Below are 21,916 nucleotides of genomic sequence, written 5' to 3'. Positions count from 1 at the left end.
TTATTATTCCATTATGAAATATATCTTGTCTGTCTTCCTTCCCTACCAAATACTTTTTTGTATTTATCATTTCTACAACAAACATAGGCAAAATCAAATAATTATTTTCATTATAAAGGAATATCAGATTGACAGGTTTTAAGCCTGAAGGCCTTTGTTTTTAAGCCACTACAAGTTTATGTTCATTAAGGTATATTAGTCACATGCCTCAAATCAGCAGTGGGTCTGAAATGGGTCTGAAACTCTCTTCCTGCCCCATACACAAGCAGGATTTCAATGCAACCTAGTATAAAGCAGGGAGATTATGCTGTTGAGGGCTTCAGTTACCTTATACCATATAACTTAGGTTCTGATAGGAACTAGACAGATAACAATATAGAAGAAAGAAATTATAGAACTATAGAATTATAGACCATTTTTGGAAGCAAATTATAAATGGTAGTACTGTCTACTGTTCAGACTTTCTGCTGTGCCAGGTGAAATGTTAGGTTTATATTTAAGCCACCTATCCACCTGCAAGGAAACCAGGAACAGCAGCCTAAAGACCAGCCTAGAATCAATCCTACTTCTAACATTACTTGTAAAGATGGCTATTTCATGAAATTCTGCACCCACAGGTACTCTGCTGTCTAGAAATCTTCACCGGGCCTAAGAGCAATGTCTCTGGCCAATGTTTGCAGAGCACTCAAACACACTGTTCCCTATGTCTTGGGTAACATGAGCCTTTCAATTTGATCGAGTTAGTTCTCTTACAGATGGAGACATTTATAATTTGTTATTGTTATTGTTAAAACAAGTGAGGTTTTGAAGGCAGGAAAAACTCTTATGAGTGAGGTTTCTGAAACATGACCAAGCCAAAGCCACCAAAAATAAGTCTGGCCTGTCTGCAAAACAAAACTCTTAGTCTGTCCCTGCCCATTCCCTGTGTTACAGCTATGTTTCTGGCAATACGAACTCACCTTGCCACTTAATCACAAGAGGAAAAACAACCTAGACACCCCCAGGTCAGTAGCTGAACCCCAAGTCATTCACCCAACAGACTGGAAAACGTTAGGAGAATAAGATTTTATTCTTATTATATTCATATTCAACAAATATACACGAAATGTAGGGTTTAGATAAAGAATCTAAACAGCACGGATTGCACAAACATGCAGTGACTTCAATGACAGGACTCCAGGTTTATGTCAGTAGAAGGGGAGAACGACATGTGACCAGCTGACACTCTCCAGACATGTTCCGGGAGCCAGAATGTGAGACATTGCTGAGATGGCCAGGCAAAACGTAGTGAAGGTTCAGACTATTGTAGTTTCCTTCAAAGTTAACAGCAACCTTTCTTGTAAAACTTCTCTCTCCTCAGTAACTACTAGCTAGAATTTCATCAACAACTAATTAACCTGTGTTACGTAAAAATAATTGTCAGGAGACCTCAGAGTGGCACCTGAAAGGCACCTAAAAACAAAATACGATCCCCTTTTTCTCTCACCTCAAAACCATACAAAACAACAATTATAGGGAAACCATGATAAAGAGAAAAGGAAGAGATCTTTGAGTTTTTTTCTGAAGGATCCCACACAGGATATTTACTCGGCCAGTTTATGACTGTGGAGAGAGAATTCCAGATGTGCGGCTCTCAGCTGGGAAAGCCTTCCTCTCCCCTACACACCCACACATATCCACTTTATGTACTCTTAAGCAAGCTTCAGAATGAAAAAAAATTGTGGGTGAAATATTTGACATGAACATACACTCTTGGCTTATGTAGGCCTCTTGATGGATTGTCTTGAGAGTAAATGCGTACCATGCAATTTTCCTTGAATAGAAGGAAATGCCAGACATTTACACAGTGATCAAGTTACCACTGAACTTCGCTGCCTCTACTACAGAGAGCTATACATTTCATTCTCTTCTAAGAAGTGGTTTGGCTGTCAAACATGTCACAGGTTTTGAGTTTAAGTAGACTGTATGCTAGCAACCATTAAGAACTCCACATTTATCTAGCAGATCTTATCAGATATGCTGCCTTTATTTCTTATTCCAAATGTCGTGAGCTATTGAAGTAATCATATATGAAGACTTCTTGATGGCTCTTTCATACTGGTATACCAGTGTTGACCCTGACTCTCATACAGTGTATGGATACCTAAGCATTGCTTCAGGCTTCCTCCATTTTATTTCAAGTTGGAAACTTTGTTTGAACCTAAAAATTAACCAGAACATAAGTAGAGGGACTAAATCATTACAATGTCTATAATAGTAAGAGAAAATTAAATATCATCATGCTACTCAAAGCTGATAAAATCTATCTACGTTCAAAGTATTAAGAGACCATGTGAGGCATAAAGTTGTGCAAAGAGACATGACATGACTGCAGCAGTTTTTACCCTATTGAGCTTAACTATCTTGTGAACCCAGTGGCCTTTCAATGAAAAACACAATGTTTGTTCTTTTTGGTCTGAGAAGCCAACATTCATAGCAATTCTCAAGTCGTATGACCTTCAGGAGAATAAAGAGCTGATATTTGCACTTCATCATCATAAGTCAGGAAGGATGACTCTACTTCCCGATTGCTAAATTTACCATAAATCCCAAAAAGTGACTGTGAAAAAAAAAAGAAGTTCCAGTATCCCAGGTCTTCCCGAAAATTTATCACAACGGAAAAACAAAGTAGTTTACCCTTCTTCCACACCCACACCCCTAAGGAAAACAATATTGTACCTACTGATCACAGACCTCTGCCATCTGCTCCAGCCTTTCTATTGTTCTAGTCTGGATTGGTTTCCTTGCTGGTTTTTAGTCTTGGGGAAAATTCATTACTGGGGAAAAAAAAAAACCAACAAACAAACATGAAAAACCCTCTTCTTCACTGATGTTCAGAGAAGATATATGCTTAGGCCAATAGTAAGTTTAGGGCCATGGTTATAATTTTAAAAAAAACCTTCTCAGATGCCAAGGTCAGGAAGGACTATTCTGTCCCACCTGGTCCCCTGGTTAGTCCCCTTATATAATTTTTCTTTCATTAGTCTCGCAAATTGTGGAGCAATTTGGTACAGAGCATGCATACACAGCCACTACAGTACTAAATATCACACAGACTTGATAGAATGGATAGCATTCCTAAGTATTTTAATTTAAAATAACCCCCATTGAACGTACAACAAGAAAAAAAAAATCACTTCCTCTGTTAGAAAACAATCAATTTAAAACATGTGCTTTGCTTTCTGTAGCTTAAATACTCCAATACTTGAAGGTCACTGTCTTTGGGAATTCCTGTTTCTAGCCACTGTGGGACAGAAGCATGCATGTTTTGTGCTTGCATGTTTAATCCACCGTAAGATTTCTACAAATGTATGCATCTTGTAATAGTCACCTTTCATTCCAGATTCTGTCCCTAGTTACAAAGTTGAAGATTCCTGAAGCTTGATTGAAGCAACCCATCAATTCCAACTAGATTAACACTAATTCTAGCCATATGTTGATGAGCGACAGCTCTGTAAAAGAAGACTTTTGTAAAAAAAAATAGTTAGTGAAGAAATAAACACTCCATTGAGAAAACATTCATTTTATCTGGAAGCTATTGATTGAGTATTTTAGTGCTGAACATCAATGGCATGTGTAGATAGCAATCATAATCAATGACATTGACTTAGAAATGCTTTTTGTTTCTTTTGAATATTGAAACTGCAAAACAAAATTTGCAGCTTGTTTTGGGAGAGCTGATTGTTGATCTTCATGACAGTCACCTCACTATTTCAGGACGTGCAGGAGGATACAGTTGTACCACATTTTAAAGTTTACTGGCATAGAAAGCAAGCTTGTCAAGATGCATCCTCTGTCACCTAGATTTTAACCCCTGCCTGTTTATTTCCTCCCTAAGGAATGTAGTTAGGCAATAACGCAAGGACTTCCTGTGTTTTAAAATGAGTATTTGCACAGTCTGATGGAAGTGTAATGATGGGTCTTTGCTTCTGGTAATTGTGGGTTACCCTGTCAGAGCAGTTTTGCAAGGGATGAAGGCAGCAGGGGGTAAATGGGGAGGATGTGGCCACCCCATTAAAAAACAAAACAGCGGAAAGCTGTCCACTTGACTGAGGATGCTTCCCAGAACAAACAACAAGCTGCTGAGATTCACCATAGAGCCCAGTTTATTCCCCTCATGGAACTTCTAGGTACTCAGTGCCATCCTCACCCTCTCCACAACTAATTTTTTTCCCATGATACAGTGAGAATTTGCTGATTAATAATAGAAACAAAAAGAAAGTCCAGATTTTGAATGTAAGTGTAATACCCCACTACAAACAGAAAGGTGTGACTCCACCCTTGATAATTAACCAGGCAAGACTCCCTTATCTCTAGATAATAATCAGGGTGAAGCATGAACCTCAAAAAGGTGATTCAGCCCCTGTCTGAACTATCTCCTTCCACCATCTGAGGACAAGGGTAGAACAATTTTCATCTGAACACATGCCTCTCAGTTTGGAGAATGGAAATTGATCCACCATACCGCCAGGCCCAGTCTAGATTCTTGTCCCAATTACTTTTGAATGAGTGCCAGTGATACATGATATACTTTGGCAGAGATGTCTCCCAGAACAGTGCTGTTTCAAAAAAACATAAACAAAAACAAAAACAAACAAACAAACAAACAAGCCTCAATAATGCTGAAGTTTCATGCCTAGAACATTTAAATAATCCTGAGAGAACTGAGGACCTGACTTTCAATGAGTCACCTTATTCAGTTAGTAAGGCATTTATTAGCCTAGGTGTTTCCTGCCACCAAAATATAGGAAAGAATCTAAAATATACAAGACGACAAGACACCATAAAAGCTATTATCGTTTGACATTACCTACATCAATGTGATGTTATTTTGCCAAGGAGTAACCTCTCGGGCTTGCAGTATCAGAGCCCTTTTTGGCAGTACACATGAAACACGGATTGCATATCTGATTTTAGCTGCAGATAAGAGCACAACACAATTCTTCAACAATTCATCTGATGATGATTATTCGTATAGCTACTTTTCAGACTTCTGAAGAAAATGAAGCAATTATCCTGTCTCAGTGAATTTTTACTACATCCTCCATCTAAAAGGAAGGCCTTTCTACACATTTTTTTTTATTTTGCTGAAAGATAAGTAACATAAGTACAATCCTCATAATGCTATAATTGTTTTTATAATTACTGCCATGTATTTGCATTGTTGTTAAGGGTTTCAATGAATGCTATCTATAGTATTTCATGAAAAAAGTGAAAAATCACCATGTTTCATTGGAGAGAATTTTTGTCTAGACATTATCTATCTCATTCCTTGAGCTGGTAGGATCTCCATCTCTAGAAAGATAACCCAAAGTGTTGTGAATATGCAGATGTTTCTACTGAATCCCTTGCCAAGCATTTTGGCAGCTATGAAATAAATGGTCAGCGTGGGTTTTTTTGATAGAAGTGATATCTGACAGACAGATGAGCACCTTAACTTCATTCACTGACATTGCTTCAGCCCAAATTTTTTATATCATTTCACAGAATAAGAGATAAGCACCCTGAAGAATAGAACATAAAAGAATATCACAAGTAATACATGAAACAATGGTCATTCTTGTAATGATCACAGTTCAGAGGTTTCCATGCATTCATGTCTTCACTATAAGAGCAGGAGACATTATCAAGTGCAGACAGCTGATAGACTCCTGAAAGTTGCCAGCTTGGTCAAAATCTCCAAAAAGTTAAATTAGCATTTATATTGTCAGCACCAACCAATGAAGTAAAATCAAATGTATAGCCTTCATATTGCTTTTCATGTTTGCATAAAATCTACCAGCTAGAGCACAAATTATGTTCTTTTGGAGCACTTTTCATCAGCAGCAGGATGTCATCAGGGTGGTAAATTGCAAAATAAAAATGTAACTAATTAACTTTGACAGTGCATTTATTTGATGAAGTATCATCTTGCAAAGCACAGAACGAGTAACATGCAACTGCTGCCAGACTGAAGAAATCACTGTTAATCTGCTTAACAGCAAGGCTCCTTTAGCTCCCAGTCTCCCTCTGATGCAGACTCATGGGATCCTGGCAGTGGTATCCCTGTGCATAAAGCACGCAGGCAGCAAATCCTTGCTTCCTTCCATGGTAAAACAGCAAATGGGTGTATTGATTAATAAGAATTGTTCCTGCTTAGAGCGTGGAAGTATAAACAGGGTGGATTAATAGTGATTTGTAAAAGATTAAAAATGAGCATCACATTTAAATCTCTATTCAGTTAATTAATAGTCACAAAGCATGTTCAGCAGCTAGACAAATCTTGGCTTATTTACCTTTGATAAAGCGGTATCAAGGGGAGAGCCCCATGCTGGGGCCCTTCCCAGAGGTTTAGCTCCCCAGGCTCAGGGCCATTGGGGCGGTCCATCGCTAACGAGTGCATTTACATTTCACACTGCATCTGGAAAAACTAGTCTTTTCACTTATTCTGAGACGTAAAATAAATAAGTTACTCTTGGCAAAGGCCACCTTGCAACAAGGGATCTGTCAAACTAGAATCAGGTGCTGGAAGAGGGTACAGGCAGCCTAATATCCTGTGAAAGCAAATAAGAAACCTAAAGTGCTGCTACACAAAGTGCAACCAGTGGATGAACACTATGATTGACGAGCTGAAGTTCCCTGCACACAGGGTGGCCTTGGGCTGAAATAAAACCAGCAATTCAGTACACAGCTGCATTCATGCACCTACCCTGAATTTAGCTGCTTCAGTCCCTTCACTGTGTTTCTGAGGTTGCATTGCTCATGAAACCCCAGATGGGTATTGTATATTCTTCCTCAAATCTCATGTCTGTTTGCTCTGGAAGGAAGACCGGCTTGCTCTGGGAAATGGTGAGTAACAGAACCAGGAGACCCTTTCTGTGCAGTCCAAAACATTTACAGACCTCACTGGGAACAAGTTTCAACTAACTCATAAGTTTTGGGGGTCACTTTTGTGACCGTGAAGAAGAACCTGCATTTTCAGAAGCTGGAGAGAAACCCACCTTGGGAGAGCACCTCTGTATTTTATTCCCTCGATTCCACTACCTTTAAATGAAAGGTATCTCCTGCTTTACTGCAAAAGTAGACAAAAAATGCAGTGCTTTCTGACATTTTGCCAGAAACAACTAGATGGAAGGAAAGTTTGGATGCTTCAGCATTTGAAGGACAACTCTAGGTCAAATGTCCTCATGGCAGTTTTAACAGTCCATGGTGTTTCCTGCATGAACAAACAATTTCATGGACTAGAGAGACCAAACCTCTTGTTTTCACCCATATCCTGGGAAGATTACCATCTCTGGCCCAGACAGCCACAAGAGGTCAAGCCTCCAGTCATAGCCATGGCTGCAACCAAAATTGGAAGATTACTACCAAGAACAGCTATCACAGAATTTCCCATATGCTACATTAGCAAACTGAACTAAAAAGGCATAATCCTTCAACAAATGATGTTTGTCCTAGACATGAGACAAATTTGATAATGAAAAGAGAAGTTCATTTTAAGCTACATTTTACCTGGTTATGCTGTAAAAACATTGGCACCATCAAGGTAACTGCTGATCACAGCAGAATAAAACCTTTATGTTGACAAAGCAAAAGCATCCCTTGGGGGCAAACTCACAAACGCCTTCATTTACGTTTTGTCATTTAAAAATTAAACGGAAGCTACAGTTTATGTGTGCTATTGCTTAAATACCAGAAGTACCCAAAGGAATTCAGTTCAGTACATATGTACAAATAAAAATAAAATATTGTGGAGTTTGTGTGTTTATGTCTGCATTTCAGAGATGTCCAGATGTGCAGGGGGGATAATGAGATGTTAGAAAGAAATATCAAGATTTGTTCAATGAATTTTGATAGGACTGGAAGTATCAGATCTATTGAAAAATATACAAAAAAGTTTAGTCAGGTGTCATATGGGGCATTAGTAAAGATTCTTTCATGAAGTCTGGTACCCCTGAATAACCTAACCAGTTCTGCATTCACACATGGAAGAAGTGGGAATCAGATGGAGGTGTTTGGTATATGTTAGTAAATATTTCTGAACTCAAAACAAAACAAAGAATTTGCAGTCAGTTAATAAAGAACTACAGCTACAGAACTTATCAGCTAATAAAGAACTTACCAGCTCCAATTGATTTGCTGTTGAAAAGGAAATCTTAAACACATTTTTTTTTACAGAAGTACTGCTAGATAGAATAGCAAAATAAAGATCCATTTCCGAAGAAAAAGCTACTTAGTGTGGTAAGGGGGACTGTAAGAAGCAAAAAACTAGGAAATACATATCAACTCAGTCTCCTTCAAGCACAGGCACACCTATATCTGCAGGTACCTCATTGATAATGTGTTCTGTATATAGAGGGTTCAGAGTCAATCATTTAAAGAACTAAATGAAATAATAAAAGTTAAAGTCAAATTCTGCAACAAACAGCAAGTCTGTCTGAAAATTACATACACCCACACAAATACCAAAAATTATGGATTTCCTTCACAATAGGTAAACTAGCCTCCACAGAACAATATCATCATCCAGAATCTGAAAGCAGATTTTGGGATCAGCCCTAAATTTAATGTTGCACCAAACTACTTCTCATCAGCCTAAAAGCTCAGCACAAAGCTACCAGAGGGATTTTTCTGTCACATTAGAGATATCAAGCATAGTGAGGAACTACTGTTCCATAGTGGTGAACATCCCTAGTCCAGTTTAGTCCTTATTTTCGTGCCCAGGAGAAAAACTCAAAGCCATCAAAACTATACAAAAAAGCACCAGAAGGAACAATGGCTCTGCTCATCCTGGCTCCCACTGATGCCACAGAACCCACCAGCAGCGGAACATGAACACACAGTGACAGAGAAATCCCACAGCACTGCATTCCTTTCCTCCACTCGTGCAAATTCTCACACACAGAGATGACTGTAGCATAGTGACTATTAAGAGAATAATTGAAATGTCATATGCGTTACATGATAAAATACAATTAGCTATTTTTCTATACTAATATTTGTAAGTATAAAAACTAAGGTACCCCCCAGTGGGAATAAGCAGCAATTGCTGGCTCATTGGTGACGTGTCTTAATTTGTCACAGACTTGAAGGCAGCACAATGATGTGTTTGCTCTTATGCAGCAGAAGCAATTATTTTTGCAGAAATGAATCACTTTACATTCTGAAGCTATATAAATAATTAAGATTCAACTAAACTTGTCAAAATATATAAGTACAACACTCTACAACATTAAAGACTGGGCGCTATGCAAAAAGTTTCACCTCAGGGCACATATTGGGACCTCATCACTTTGTCCAAAGGATGTCTGAACCCCCAGGAGCTCAACTCAGAGCTGGAAGATCAAATGGCAGGAACCTGAGCCTGGAAAATTTCCTCATGGTACTTGTAACATCTTCCACTAGCAAAGCCCTAAATTAAAAGAAATTGTTTAGGCAGTTTACATGCTGTGAATCAAAGAATGCTTAAACTTAACAGGGAGATTAATCCTTAGGCACATAGCACTGATTCTAACTTTGTATTCCCAGGGCTTCATATCAGCTAAACAATGTTCATGGTTTTTTTTTTTAAATAAGCCTTTTATCTGTGCTAAAAGTTCAAAGAGATCCATTACACATTTGGAAAAAACCTCACTTGAATTATTCCATGGATTTTGCATAAGTTAGTAGTCAGACATAAAATACCTGATAAAAATGAGGGGGAAAGACACTTCTTTTTTTTTTTTTCTTTTTTTCCATTTTATTGGCCAATAAAATTTTCAGTCTGAAGGCACAGTTGTTACAGGTCATATTTACATGACGAATTGTTTCCTAGCCACATGAGGCAGTCTGATACTCTGCTGTTTGGCTGTCCATCTATTTGTCCTTGCCTCACATTCTTTAGGCTACCCAACCACCTTCAACTAATTTTTACCAGAGGAGAAAAAGTCTCAGAAAATCTTTCAAATTCTCCAGGGATTAGCAGCTAGGCATTTGGGCATTGTAAGTCAAATTTTATTGTCTGGACATTCAAAAAGGACAAGTAGCTTCTGGCTTGAAAGAAAACCAGACTTAACTGAGAAACACTGAAAACTTGGCAAAACCTGAAAAATAACAGCAGATGAGACTGACATCCTTCAGAGTGTACTGGCAAAAGTCCTGGCCTAGTCTGCCACTGTCCACACTGAGTAGATAGAAAGGGATTTCTTTTTCTGGTGGGACCATGCTGATGAACATCAGACTTAGCGGATGTCAGGTGAATGGGAAATAAATTTGTTGCCTTAGATGGATATTTGGGTTTGAGGATTGCTGTCTAATCCATCTGGGAAGAGAGGTTTCCATACTATTCAGGCACTAAACCTAAGTGTCTGGGACATGTGCTACCTGTATGGATCAGCAGCAATCCTTGCTAACTGCATTCACTGCTGGCTGTTTGTTACAGAAATGGCTTCAGTGTCATACAGCTCCTTCATCAAGAGACCGAGGGCAGATACCCTCCTCATAGAATCTGTATTTCAAAACAGGTAACCTTTTACATGTAGTCTCCTCCTGTCCTTTAACAAACAAGGAAAAAAATCTTCTCACCACCAACAAAATTCTAACATTTTAAACTGCAGACTACAGTGAGCACCACAGCATCCTACAGCAAATTTACATCTGTTCTTCTCAGCAGGGCTGATCCTAAACAGCAAGGTACCAAGGCATTACCCACCGTCAAAGCAATCCTGACCCACTGCAGATGCTTTCACGTATTCTTGGACAGATGCCCACAAATTTCTGTCTTCCCCTACTTCCGCATGAGATGATGCTGCTCCCCTGCCTTGACAGGTTTCAGGCCTTTAGCCTCATCACCTACTCAGGTTCTGCTTCCAGATTCTGAGAGGTAATGCCATTATATTCAGTAAAGGAAAGCGCCTTTGGGAAGAATCAATTATTTACCATGGTGCCATGCTATAAATTCACAGCAGAAGCAACAAAGCACAGGCTGTTTTCACCACTGAACTCCACCCACAGAAGCAGAAGATGGGGTTATTATTGTCATTGCCAACTGGCCCAACAAGCCCTGCTCCAACTGGAAAACTCGCTTAGACTCCCTTGTGCTTTCCCAGTGCCACTTCCAGCAAATCTTCATTCCCCTTACCCAGAGCACAGCAATTGCTCTCTGTGCAGCTCTTTGGCATCACAGAGTGGAATGCCTCTGGCCAGCTTGATCCAGCTGCCAAGCTGAAAGGAAGGAGAACTCACAGCTCCTTCCATAACTACAAAGGTTTCCCAAACACAACAAGCCCACCCTGTCATATGTGGTTTCTCTATTACCTCTTATCGCCTTCTTTTTCCACCAATCCATAGCACGGCTGCTGGATTGAGGATGGAGAAAAATCTGGGTTTCACTTCCACAGGTTACGGCCCTGTCCAGGCTGCTAAAAGAAAATGAGATATTAGAAAGAACAGAGAATGACTAAAATGGGTCAACAGGTCTCCCCCTAGTTCTTCCTCATAGCTATGGGTTTAGGGACACTTGAACCACTCCCTTCCAGACTAGGCCTCGGCAGCCCAAACTTGTTAATTCTAATGGGAGGAGCTCTGACTCAGAGTTTATGTCTTATTGTGGTACCTTAAACAGTGACTGCAACGTGGTTTAGATGTGATGGAGACTGATTCTTGACATTACTCATCAAATCAGTCTTTGTTCAAGACTGACCCAGGTTTAATGCAGTTCTTCTCAAAGTATTTCTTTAATTCCAGAAGCCTTTTTTTTCAGGGAAGAGAAGGAAAGGGAAAGGGAAAGGGAAGGGAAAGGGAAGGGGAAGGGAAAGGGAAAGGGAAAGGGAAAGGGAAAGGGAAAGGGAAAGGGAAAGGGAAAGGGAAGGCAAGGCAAGGCAAAGCAAGGCAAGGCAAGGCAAGGCAAGGCAAGGCAAGGCAAGGGAAGGCAAGGCAAGGCAAGGGAAGGGAAGGGAAGGGAAGGGAAGGGAAGGGAAGGGAAGGGAAGGGAAGGGAAGGAAGGGAAGGAAGGGAAGGGAAGGGAAGGGAAGGGAAGGGAAGGGAAGGGAAGGGAAGGGAAGGGAAGGGAAGGGAAGGGAAGGGAAGGGAAGGGAAGGGAAATGTGGTCATCAACTGCTGAATACATTGGTGGGTCTGGTAGCTTGTCTACACCAAACTCCTTGTGGTTCATGACCAACTGAGACAATACACTTGTTACACAGTTTTAGTAAGAAATGCATTCAGCACACAGGTTTTACTTTCAGTAGTAACTGAGTAAATCAGTTCTGTTTTATTCCACTGTATATGACAGATCTCTTTTGCAATTTAAGATAATAACATGTTAATCTGAATTCTCATAGACAGAAAAGACTATATCACAGTTCTCTTTTTTTAAGCTTATCTTAGCACACAACGTGTGGTTCAGTTAACAAGAGTCATGATCCACCCACTTGCAAGAAATAGTTCTTTGACTATATTCAGATACAAACACACCTCGTTTAGACAATAAGTATAGATCTGGAGTCTGACGGGATTAGCAAACTCATTGCACTGTACCCAAAGAAACAGGAAAATAACGAACAAGTTTGGTAACATAATTCAAAACATTTAGTTTTCCATGTCCTAGGAAGAATGGGAGTTCTGTTAATTAAATATGCACAAGGGAAGGCAGGGGGATTTTGAGAGAATCCTGCCTCAGATATTTCATGTCCACGTGTAAATGACAGCCAGTATTGTGCCTTGTTTCTTTTGCCTCTTTATAACACTGGTTTGAAACTAGAGAAAAAATTGATAGAAAAAACGTTGGGAGAAGGAAAAATGCCAATAGTTATGTCATTCATCATCCTTCATGAAATGGAAGATTTCTACACTCCTTTAGCAAGTTTATAGATGCTCTCATACAGACTTGTAAGTGCCAGAAAGTATTTGAATGTTATCTAAATCTCAAACTCATCTTTAAATCATAGATTCATAGAACCTCAGAATAGCTTGGGTTGGAAGAAACTTTTAAAGATCATCTAGTTCAGGCCCCCTGCAATGAGCAGGGACCTCTCCAACTAGGTTAGGTTGTTCAAAGCCCAATCCAGCCTGACCAGGAGTGTTTCCAGGGGGAGGGTGGGGCATCCACCACGTCTCTGGGCAACTTACTCCAGTGTTTCATCACCCTCACTGTAAAAAAATTTCTTTCTTATATCCAATCCAAATTGACCCCCTTTTAGTTTAAAACTCTTACCCCTTGTCCTATTGCACTTGGTAAATACAAAATTTATCACTGAGAGATCTTCTGCTGAAATTTATACTCAAGAAATACTGGATTTAGGCATGCACATACTATAGCATTTTCAGCCATACAAGTACTAATAAATAATTATGCATTTGCATATTACAGTATTTTCACAAATACACTGATTACTCATTAGTTTACTGTAGGTTCTATACAGAGGCTATTTTATGGTTTGCTGTGACAACACAGAAGTCATATTTGGCAAGACACATATTTGGCAAGACATGTTTAGGAAGGAGTGAGCCCCTTATAAATAAAACTGGAGAGGATGGAGTATTGCAAGCTTATAAATGTGTATTCCTGAAACATTTAAACAATAATTCTAACTACTGAGCTCATCACAAAAGAACATTACAATATGAGAGTTTAGAATGCAAATTCACCACCACCTCCTACAAGTTTTAGTTAAATGGTGTTCAACTACATCATTAATCTCCACAGACAACTCAAGTTCAGTATTGATTACTGTTTTAATGATACACAAACCCATAAAGATTGACCTTTGCAATCACTGGTGGCTTTGTGTGCTATTAAATTTCATATACAGCACAGCAAGTGACATTACAGGTAGATGTTTTAGTGAGAATGAAACAGACTGCAGAACGTCCTGGTATATCCTAACGCCTCAAGCAAATATGTCAAATGTAAACTGAAGAATGGGTTCTGAATTCCAAGCAAATCTGCATAACTAGATTTTAATTTATTTTATAGAAATAATTCTGGAAAATATTTTAAATTATTACTTGCATTTTTTCAAGATGTTTGAATGCCTAAGTTATAATCATTAAATAAACTTAATTTAGAAATTAGACAAGGTAAAAACCTACACAAAACCACCCTGTGTTTAAAAACTTATCTTCTCCTGTGCTGAGAAAATGCAACATTTGTATATGTTTGCTTTGATGATGAGAAAGTTTCTCTTCCTCTGATCATGAAACAATACTGGAGCCTCAGGCTTGGTGCGAGGACAATGCAATTCCCTCTGTAGCATGCAAGGTTCATAAGCACTCTGGTCCCTCAGGATCCCAGATGCCATGTTACAAGCACTTGAGAGACAGAAATCTTTAAACCAGGCAGTGCCTGGTCCAGTTAGCCTTCTGCAATGCAATATTTACAATAACATCACTGCAACACTGAGGAAGGAGCTGTTTGGATTAACCTGCTAAGAAATGGCACAGCATCGCCTCAGTGAGTAGGGCTGCATCTGGGCATCCCTATGTATCCCCCACCAACAGATTGAGACCAGCTGCTCACACCAGCTCTCTCATTTTGGAGCTCCTGCAGAGTCACATGCCCCAGGTTGCCTCAGAAGAAAATACAGTTTTGGACTCAGAACACAAGCCCAAAGAACAAATAACGCTATTAAGGCCAGCACCACAAGTCATGCATACAGCTGGGATTACCCCAGGTCGTGAGCCTGAGTGAGCCATGGAGCCAGACACCACTGTGAAGATGGGGAACACAGAGCCAACACTCCCAGGTGACCTGTGGCAGAAGGCAGGTTCTGAACAAGTTCCCTGCTGCAGGAGACCAGAGACAGCAAGTTGACTCTCACCCGAAAAATAAGTCAGGCACTTATTTGCACACTGAGCAACCCAGGTCTCCTTGTGTCATTGAAACCCAACATTATTTTTGTCTTTGTCTATTAAGTTTAGCTTCATCAGCTAGAAAACAATTTTGCCTGAAAGCGCCAGTGCACTTGTGCCAGCCAAAGAAAGAAAGACATGAGTTTACTGCAGGGGCACCATCCTTATCATCTAACTTGACACACCAGCTGCGTCCAGAGCAGACTGGCCTTGGGGAGGGGACATAAGTTGTAAAGACCATTTTTATTCTTCACACAGAGCTGCAGCTAAATCAGAACTGTATTAGTTGGACTTGTCTGACTGATAACCTGATTCCTTTGGCTGTTTTCTGATCTTGCAATTCAACTCTACCCAGTCACAGAATAAAATGTTATACAAATATTCAGACTTCTCCTGCAGCATTTCTGTAGTCCTTCCAGTCATGAACTGCAAGAGTCTAGAAGTCATGGCCAGGCACATAGCCCAAGAACACAGTGCCCCTTGATCCTACGGCTGATGCATGAGGAGTGAGATAAAGAGAGTTCTACTAACCCTCTGAGATGAACGCTTTCTGCACAACTCACAGTGACTGTAGTGATTCAGGCTTAGTTTACACATGGTAAGAGAAAGTGTTGTGCATCCAGCTCTTCTTTGCCCTCTCCTTTGCAGGAAAAGAAGAGGCTGAGCAGACATTTTTCCTAGAAACAGGCTTTCTGCAGAACTCAGGTCCCAGGGAAGAAGGGGATCTTCAGTTGTTCAGTCATGAAAATTCCTTAAAACTGAGCTTTATGTTTGGCCAGTCCCCTAAAAAAATTAGTGGCTAGAAGATTTTTCTATTTTTATTCCTCAACACTAGATAGGAGAGTATTTTTCCACTTTGTACGCAAGACCCACATTCTGAGCATTCCTTCAGTAACATTCAGTCATAATTTGACAACATTTTTAAATGACAATCTTATTGTTTTAATTACTGTTGTGTAAAGAGCTGGAAATATGCATCAGACTCAGTTCAAACTTAAAAGTTAAGTCTGCAAGAGGCAGCTGTTGCTAAGGGAGGAATAACTCAAGACAGAAGCAGAACATGATTGCAGAGATGTCATTCCACTTTATCTGAGGGGGATAGGAAAAGACAGTCATCATTTGCTCTTTCCCAGCCCAAGGCCATTCAGAGATCAGAATCATTGGCCATTCTTTAGGCTGAGAAATCCAATTTGTCTGTCCTTTTGTGGAACAACTGGCTCACAAATTTTAGACTGTAAGAAAAAAATCCTTTGTAGAAGAAAAGGTTTGGAAGAGACCCAGTAGCTGCAAAAAACAGGGGTGACAGCTAAACAGCCAATTAGAGATGGAAAGTCCAAGCATAGTGATTTAAGAAAACAAACCCAAGACCCATTTTCTCTAGCAGGTAATTAGCAGTAGCCTCTGCAAGGTAAAAAGAGGCACCTTTCTGAAGCAAGGCAATACCACAGCAGGGGTCTCTCAAGATTCTCATCATGGAGTTGTGATGAGGGGACCCCTTTAAGCTCAGGGAAGGACTGGGACTTGTTAATGATCATGTGCTGATCTGCATGTTGGATTTCTGACTGCGTGAGTAAAAGTAACGTGCACTACCCTGATTTGGTCTGCTACTGGGAACACCTTCAGACTTTGTCCCTGTTGCTTAAAGAGCAATTACTAACACATTTCCTTACCAGGCACATGGGAGTTTTCTGATAGGTTTCATCATGTATACACTGTAACACATTACAGCACTGTACTCTATTCATATGACTTCTCCAGGGAGATGGCTACCTTTTAGATACTCCTGGACCAGATAATCTTTCTATAAAAAGCAGAGAGATTATGGGTAATTATTTCCTGCTGTCCTCTCTGTGTCTTTTTTACTCCATTAAACAAACAGACAGTGTTTGGTATATGAGTAAGAAGTGTAGTGTAACAGAAAATATGCTAGAAAGGAAATGATTACTAATCACTGTTTTTTGCCCAATACAGCTAAAATGACCTATTTACTCAGCTCATCAGCTGAGCAAACTACTGACTTCAAGATGTGTGAAACCATCCTTGTTTTTTGGTTCCAAACGCAATTTTGTTTTGGTAATGAATTCAAGGAGCAAATATGACCTGGGCTGACAGAGAAGCACACAAGAACTAGAGTCATCCCACAGAGAGAAAACACTAAAAGGAGGCAGACAGACAAAGCCTAAAACATTGTCAAACAGTTTATTAAATAAGCTTAATGATTTAATATATGGAACTCAAGAAAGCATCAGCTAGGTTAACATTTGCCCAGGACATTCAAGTACATGTTAGGAAGTAAAATGTAAAACTACTCTTAAAATAAAACTGTACTATGGCTTTGGGCAGCAGGAAGATAAAAAGCTAACCCGAGCTCTCAAGTGACCAATCAGATGGAAATTAATTACAGATGTAAGGGACATGATTCATTATCTGCTTAAGTTAAAAAGTATCAACTACCTTATGAACACATAACAAACCAGCAGATGGATATGCCTCTCTTATACTCCATTAAACTACTTGGGTGTCTCAGTATTTCCAGGACTGAACATCATTTTTGGACAAATAATCACTATGTGTGCTTTATAGTTAGCACTGTGAGACACACATTCAGTGTTCAAACATTTTGATTCAGGAAGCTTTAATTTTGGGGTGGCTTGTTTTTGCCAGGAATGAGAAGAGGTACTCCTTGAATATTAGCTCATCTGGAATTTTCAAATGGCAAGTTGAAATCATATCTTTACACATGGCTTTGGGGATTCCCTTTTACTTTTCTCTGACTCAAGAACAGTGCTAAATGTTTCTTCCCTTAAAAAAAAAAATCCCTTTAAACTGAAACAAAATAGGAACACTTTGCCAAGAAAATATTTTAAAATATGAACCTATAAAAAATATTCTTCCATAATTTCATCTACAAGTTGTTCTCAGACCCACGGCAAGGAGGAATGACTTCACTCTCAATAAAAAGTAGCCCTAACAGAAAGAAATTACTTACTGGCAATATGGTTATCTAAACCCAAACATATTCTCAGAAAGACAGAATTTAATATTGAATTAATGCTTCAAAATATATCCAGCCTTGACTTCAAAAGTCACAGGACTTGCTACAAAGCTCAAGAAGCCTACTATGCAGATCTGCAACTTACACCTCAGTGTGCACATAGTTTATGTTTAATTTGGCAGGTAATTCAGCTCAGCACAAGCAAACAAATAAAACAAGGCAGCTGGCGTAAGGCCCCTGCAACTACAAGAGTTTCTGCTTCAGTCCAAGTTTAATCTGGTTGGCTGGAGCTTGAATGTTGCCCGTCGTGGATACGGTTCGAAGCTGTCCAATGGACCAACCACTCCTTCATCTGGAGATGATTAGCTCTCCCTTAGCATGATGAAGATTTGGTGCTGTTAGTCCAAAGACACGCTTAGGCAATCACAAACAACTTCTCTTTCCCTCTTCTCAGTTTATTGTCCTCTCCTGCTTTGCCCTCCTCCACTGCAGGACATCATGTCTCTGGTATTTTAAGTGACCTATGAGATGAAGACAGGTTTGCTCTCTTTCAAGTGTTTGAGTTTGCTCTTGTGTGCTCACAAGAATGGCTGTACCAGCTCAAGGGCTACTAAGTGAGACAAACTAGAGCTGTAGGAGGGAAAAAACCCCCAGCACCAACTAGGGCTGACTTTGCCAAGTCACCTTAGGAGTCAGGGGCTTTTTCACTCCAGCCCCACCCCACAGCCTGTCATCTACCTGCCAGGGATTTTCAGAGCTCACCTCCTATTGACTCTCCAAATGTGTGGAATGGTGTTTGGTCACAGGAACATTTTAGTACAGAAGTCTTTGGGAGAGGGAGGCTTTGCAGCACTCTTCTTCTTGCCACTGCTCCCCTGAAGATCAGATACAGGTATCTGATTCCTCACAGAGTTCCCACCTTCCCAAAATATTTGCCAACCCTCCTCAAATGCGGCAAGGTGAAGGTAACAACACAAACCTAAATGCCCCAAGAGAAACTCAATCACAATGAAACCTTGAAACCGCCCTGCAAGTTTGAAAATGTTGAGAAACTTCTGCAAGGCATTCAGAAGGGCTCTTGCTTTCTCATCTTTCCCCCACCCTTGTGGGTGGGTGTAAGGGCAGAGTAAGGCTTATCAAAGGCCCTGATTCTGAAGGCAGCCAGTGCCCCGGCCAGCGAGGGCCCTTCCACAAGCTCTGCCACCCACAAGTGCATTCCCTTGCTCAGAGACCTTGAAAGATGTTGCACTGGCAAACGTTCACCATTTATTTATTTCAGGTGTTTGACCAGAAGAAGAGCTGTGGGTCAGACATCCTCGTTAACGCCACGTTCAGGAACCCCACCTTTCTTGCAGCAGCCCCATGACTGCCCCTAACCGAGGCCCGAAGCCCACGGCCAGGAAACGCCTTCCCCTGCCTCCGGCGGCGAGGGTCGCGCAGACGGGGGGGACCCCACGGCGCCGAGAGGGTACCCAGCGAGGCGAAGGGCGCGGGGCAGGTGCCGCGCCCGGCGGGGCGCGGGGGGCGCAGCGCGGCCGCTCCGGCGTCAGGAGGAGCCGCTCGGTGCCGCTCTTTCCCCCGCCAGCCCCGTCTGCCGAGCGTGTGTCAAACCCACGTGCTCCGGCAGCCCGCGCACACGGGGAGCGGCGCCCCGCGGCCGAGCCCCTCCGCACCGCCGGCCCCGCACCGCACCGCACCGCGCCGGCCCGCACGGGCACCTCCGGCGGCGGCCGCGCCGCGCCGCACCGAGGCCTGCGCCGTCCCCGCGGCGACGGCGGCGGGGAGGAGGAGAAGGAGGAGGAGGAGGGCGGTGTTTTCCTGCGCGGCGCCGCGGCCGTCGCCCCGCCGCCGGCGAGCGTCAGGCGGGGCGGGGGGGGCCCGGCCTGGCCCTTCCCCTGGCCCCCGCGCCCCGAGGATGGCAGCGCTGCCCGCACGAGTGGCTGGCGGCGGTGTCCCTCCTCTTTTTTTTTCCGGGAGCGGCGGCGGCGGCGGCATCGGCGGCGGATCATTGTTGTGTGGGAGGAGGGTGGCGGGGATGGACTTGATCTCTCGGGTCTCCTGCTGAGGCGGCAGCACAGCGCGCCCCGCCGCCCAGCCAGCGCCGCGCCGGGCAGGGAGGGACCGGCCCGGCCCCCCGCCCGCTCCCCGGCTCTTTATTTTTAGGGGGCTCTGCTGCTCCTTTCCCTCGCCCTTATCTCTCCCCCCTCCTCCCCGCCCGCACACACGCACAGGGACACGCACGCACCCTCCTCCGGTGCCCTTTCATCCTTCCCCCCCGCCGTCCTCCCGCGCCGGCTCCTGCCGCGGCAGATGCGCCGCGGGTCACCGCGCAGCTGGGACTATGGTGAAATTTCCAGCGCTCACTAACTACTGGCCCCTGATCCGGTTCCTGGTCCCTCTTGGCATCACCAACATCGCCATCGACTTCGGGGAGCAGGTAAGGCAGCGCCTCTCCCGGGAGCGACCTTCTTCCGCAGCGCCGGGCCGGTGGGGCTCGGCGCCTCCGCCGGGAAGGGAAGGGGAGCCGAAGCGGGCAGAGCCGAGCCGTGCCCCGCCGTTCTGCCCCGGCTCATCGCGGCGAGCGGGGACTGCGGCCCCATCGCCGGTGGGAGCAGCGGGCGGCCGGTGCCGCCGTGCCTGCCCCGGCGGCGGCCCGAGAGCACGGGCTGCCCCGCACCCCGCGAGATGCACGGGGAAGGACGGCGGGTTGTTTGGGGGATTTTTTTTTTTCCCCTCGTATTTCAGGATTATATAATCTCAAATTACATAATGCATTCGCCGGGGGGCTGGTTTTGGTTTATGTCCCCGCTGACACGGCCGCTCAGGTGCAGCAGCCCCTAGCGCAGTGCAGCCCGGTGGCAGTGGCGGCTGGAGCGGGGCGCGGGGAGGGCGGCCCGGCTGCCGCCGCCCGTTGCCGGAGGGCGCCGCGGACCCCCCCGCCCCGCCGCGCTGCCGCAGCGGTTCGGCCCCCGCCACCGGCAGCCCCCGCCGTGGCATCGCGGGAGGAGGACGGCATCCCGGCGGAGAGCCGCTCCGCACCCCCTCGGTGAGGGGGCGACTTCCCGGCGAGTCTCCGAGCAGGTGAAGCTCCGCTGCGCCCCTGCCTCCGCCGGTGTTCGATGCGCCTCAGCCCTGCTGCAGTTCCGTAGCGGTGTTGGTGACCTAAGGCTGTCCCCTGTCATAGGCACGGAGAAGATACCCCTGGTACCCGAACCCCGAACCTATCTCCCTGACGTGCAGCCTTCCCGCTTCGTCCTCCCAGTCCCCGCTTGCAGCGTTTGCACTGAGAACATGTTCAATGCTTGACGTACCCATTCCTCCTCTGGCCGAGCTTTTCCCGCAGGGTGCTCGTTTGCCACTGCGCTGTGGTGTGGCAAATCTCTGCACTCATGTTTCCGTATTTATGACAGCCCAGGCCCCGGTCTTGTGTTAGGCTGCACTATATGAGCTGATCACTAATTATATTTTCAGTAGGATGTTATACACTACTACTTACTCACAAGTGTTAAGCTGGGCAGCCACACTAGATATTGTGTCTCAAATAGCTTTATCCTTGTCCTAAGTCACTCGGTTTTACTAAGAAGATCTTGTTTTCTAAGAATAGGCACTTGCTCCTGTGCTCCTTGAGCAAAGGTATCAGAAAATTGGTGGGTACTTTCAGCCATTTGTAAAGAGAAAAGTGAAAGGAAAAAATATTACAGCGGGGAAAAAATAACTAATATTAATCATATGTTTGTCATGGCTGTGTCAATTGCCTTTTGATTCCTAGTCCCTTAAATAAACTGTGATACTAAAAAATACAATTCCATCCTTGTCTGACAACTACATGCTTTCCTACTAAGTCAGTCTTGTATAAATCATAGTCAGTGGGGAAAAACGGAAATCTAAAGATAGAAGTGACAAGGGAAAAGGTGATTTAAATGCTAATAACTGTGCCACATTAATAACATACAGCAGAAGTTAAATTGAAAGCAGTTCACTCAGCAAACTGAGTATGACAGGTGCATAGCTACAGTTTGCCTCATACAAGGTCAGCGTGATTCAAGATCTATGTCAGCCTATAAAAAACATCCC

General features: G+C 43.0%; 1 protein-coding gene and 1 long non-coding RNA gene across 2 annotated transcripts in view; one reads left to right on the top strand and one right to left on the bottom strand.

The window, feature by feature from the left end:
• Positions 1–4,872: 4,872 nt before the first annotated feature.
• LOC126640313 (uncharacterized) lies at positions 4,873–21,174 on the bottom strand. The gene is made up of 3 exons (XR_007628981.1): positions 21,154–21,174; positions 11,314–11,417; positions 4,873–4,956 (listed from the first exon to the last, which is right to left on the bottom strand). It is a non-coding gene; the product is annotated as an uncharacterized LOC126640313 (long non-coding RNA).
• Positions 19,771–21,916, top strand: part of ANKH (ANKH inorganic pyrophosphate transport regulator) — a 108,991-nt gene continuing 106,845 nt past the window's right edge. The window contains exon 1 of the mRNA XM_050315916.1: positions 19,771–20,279. Within this exon, the coding sequence (XP_050171873.1) occupies positions 20,184–20,279 (96 nt within the window). The 5' untranslated portion in view covers positions 19,771–20,183. The remainder of the gene's footprint in view (positions 20,280–21,916) is intronic.

The sequence above is a fragment of the Myiozetetes cayanensis genome, unplaced genomic scaffold, assembly GCF_022539395.1.
Source record: "Myiozetetes cayanensis isolate MyiCay16 unplaced genomic scaffold, myiCay2020 scf1, whole genome shotgun sequence".
NCBI lineage: Eukaryota > Metazoa > Chordata > Aves > Passeriformes > Tyrannidae > Myiozetetes > Myiozetetes cayanensis.
This window is presented reverse-complemented; position numbering and strand designations above follow the sequence as displayed.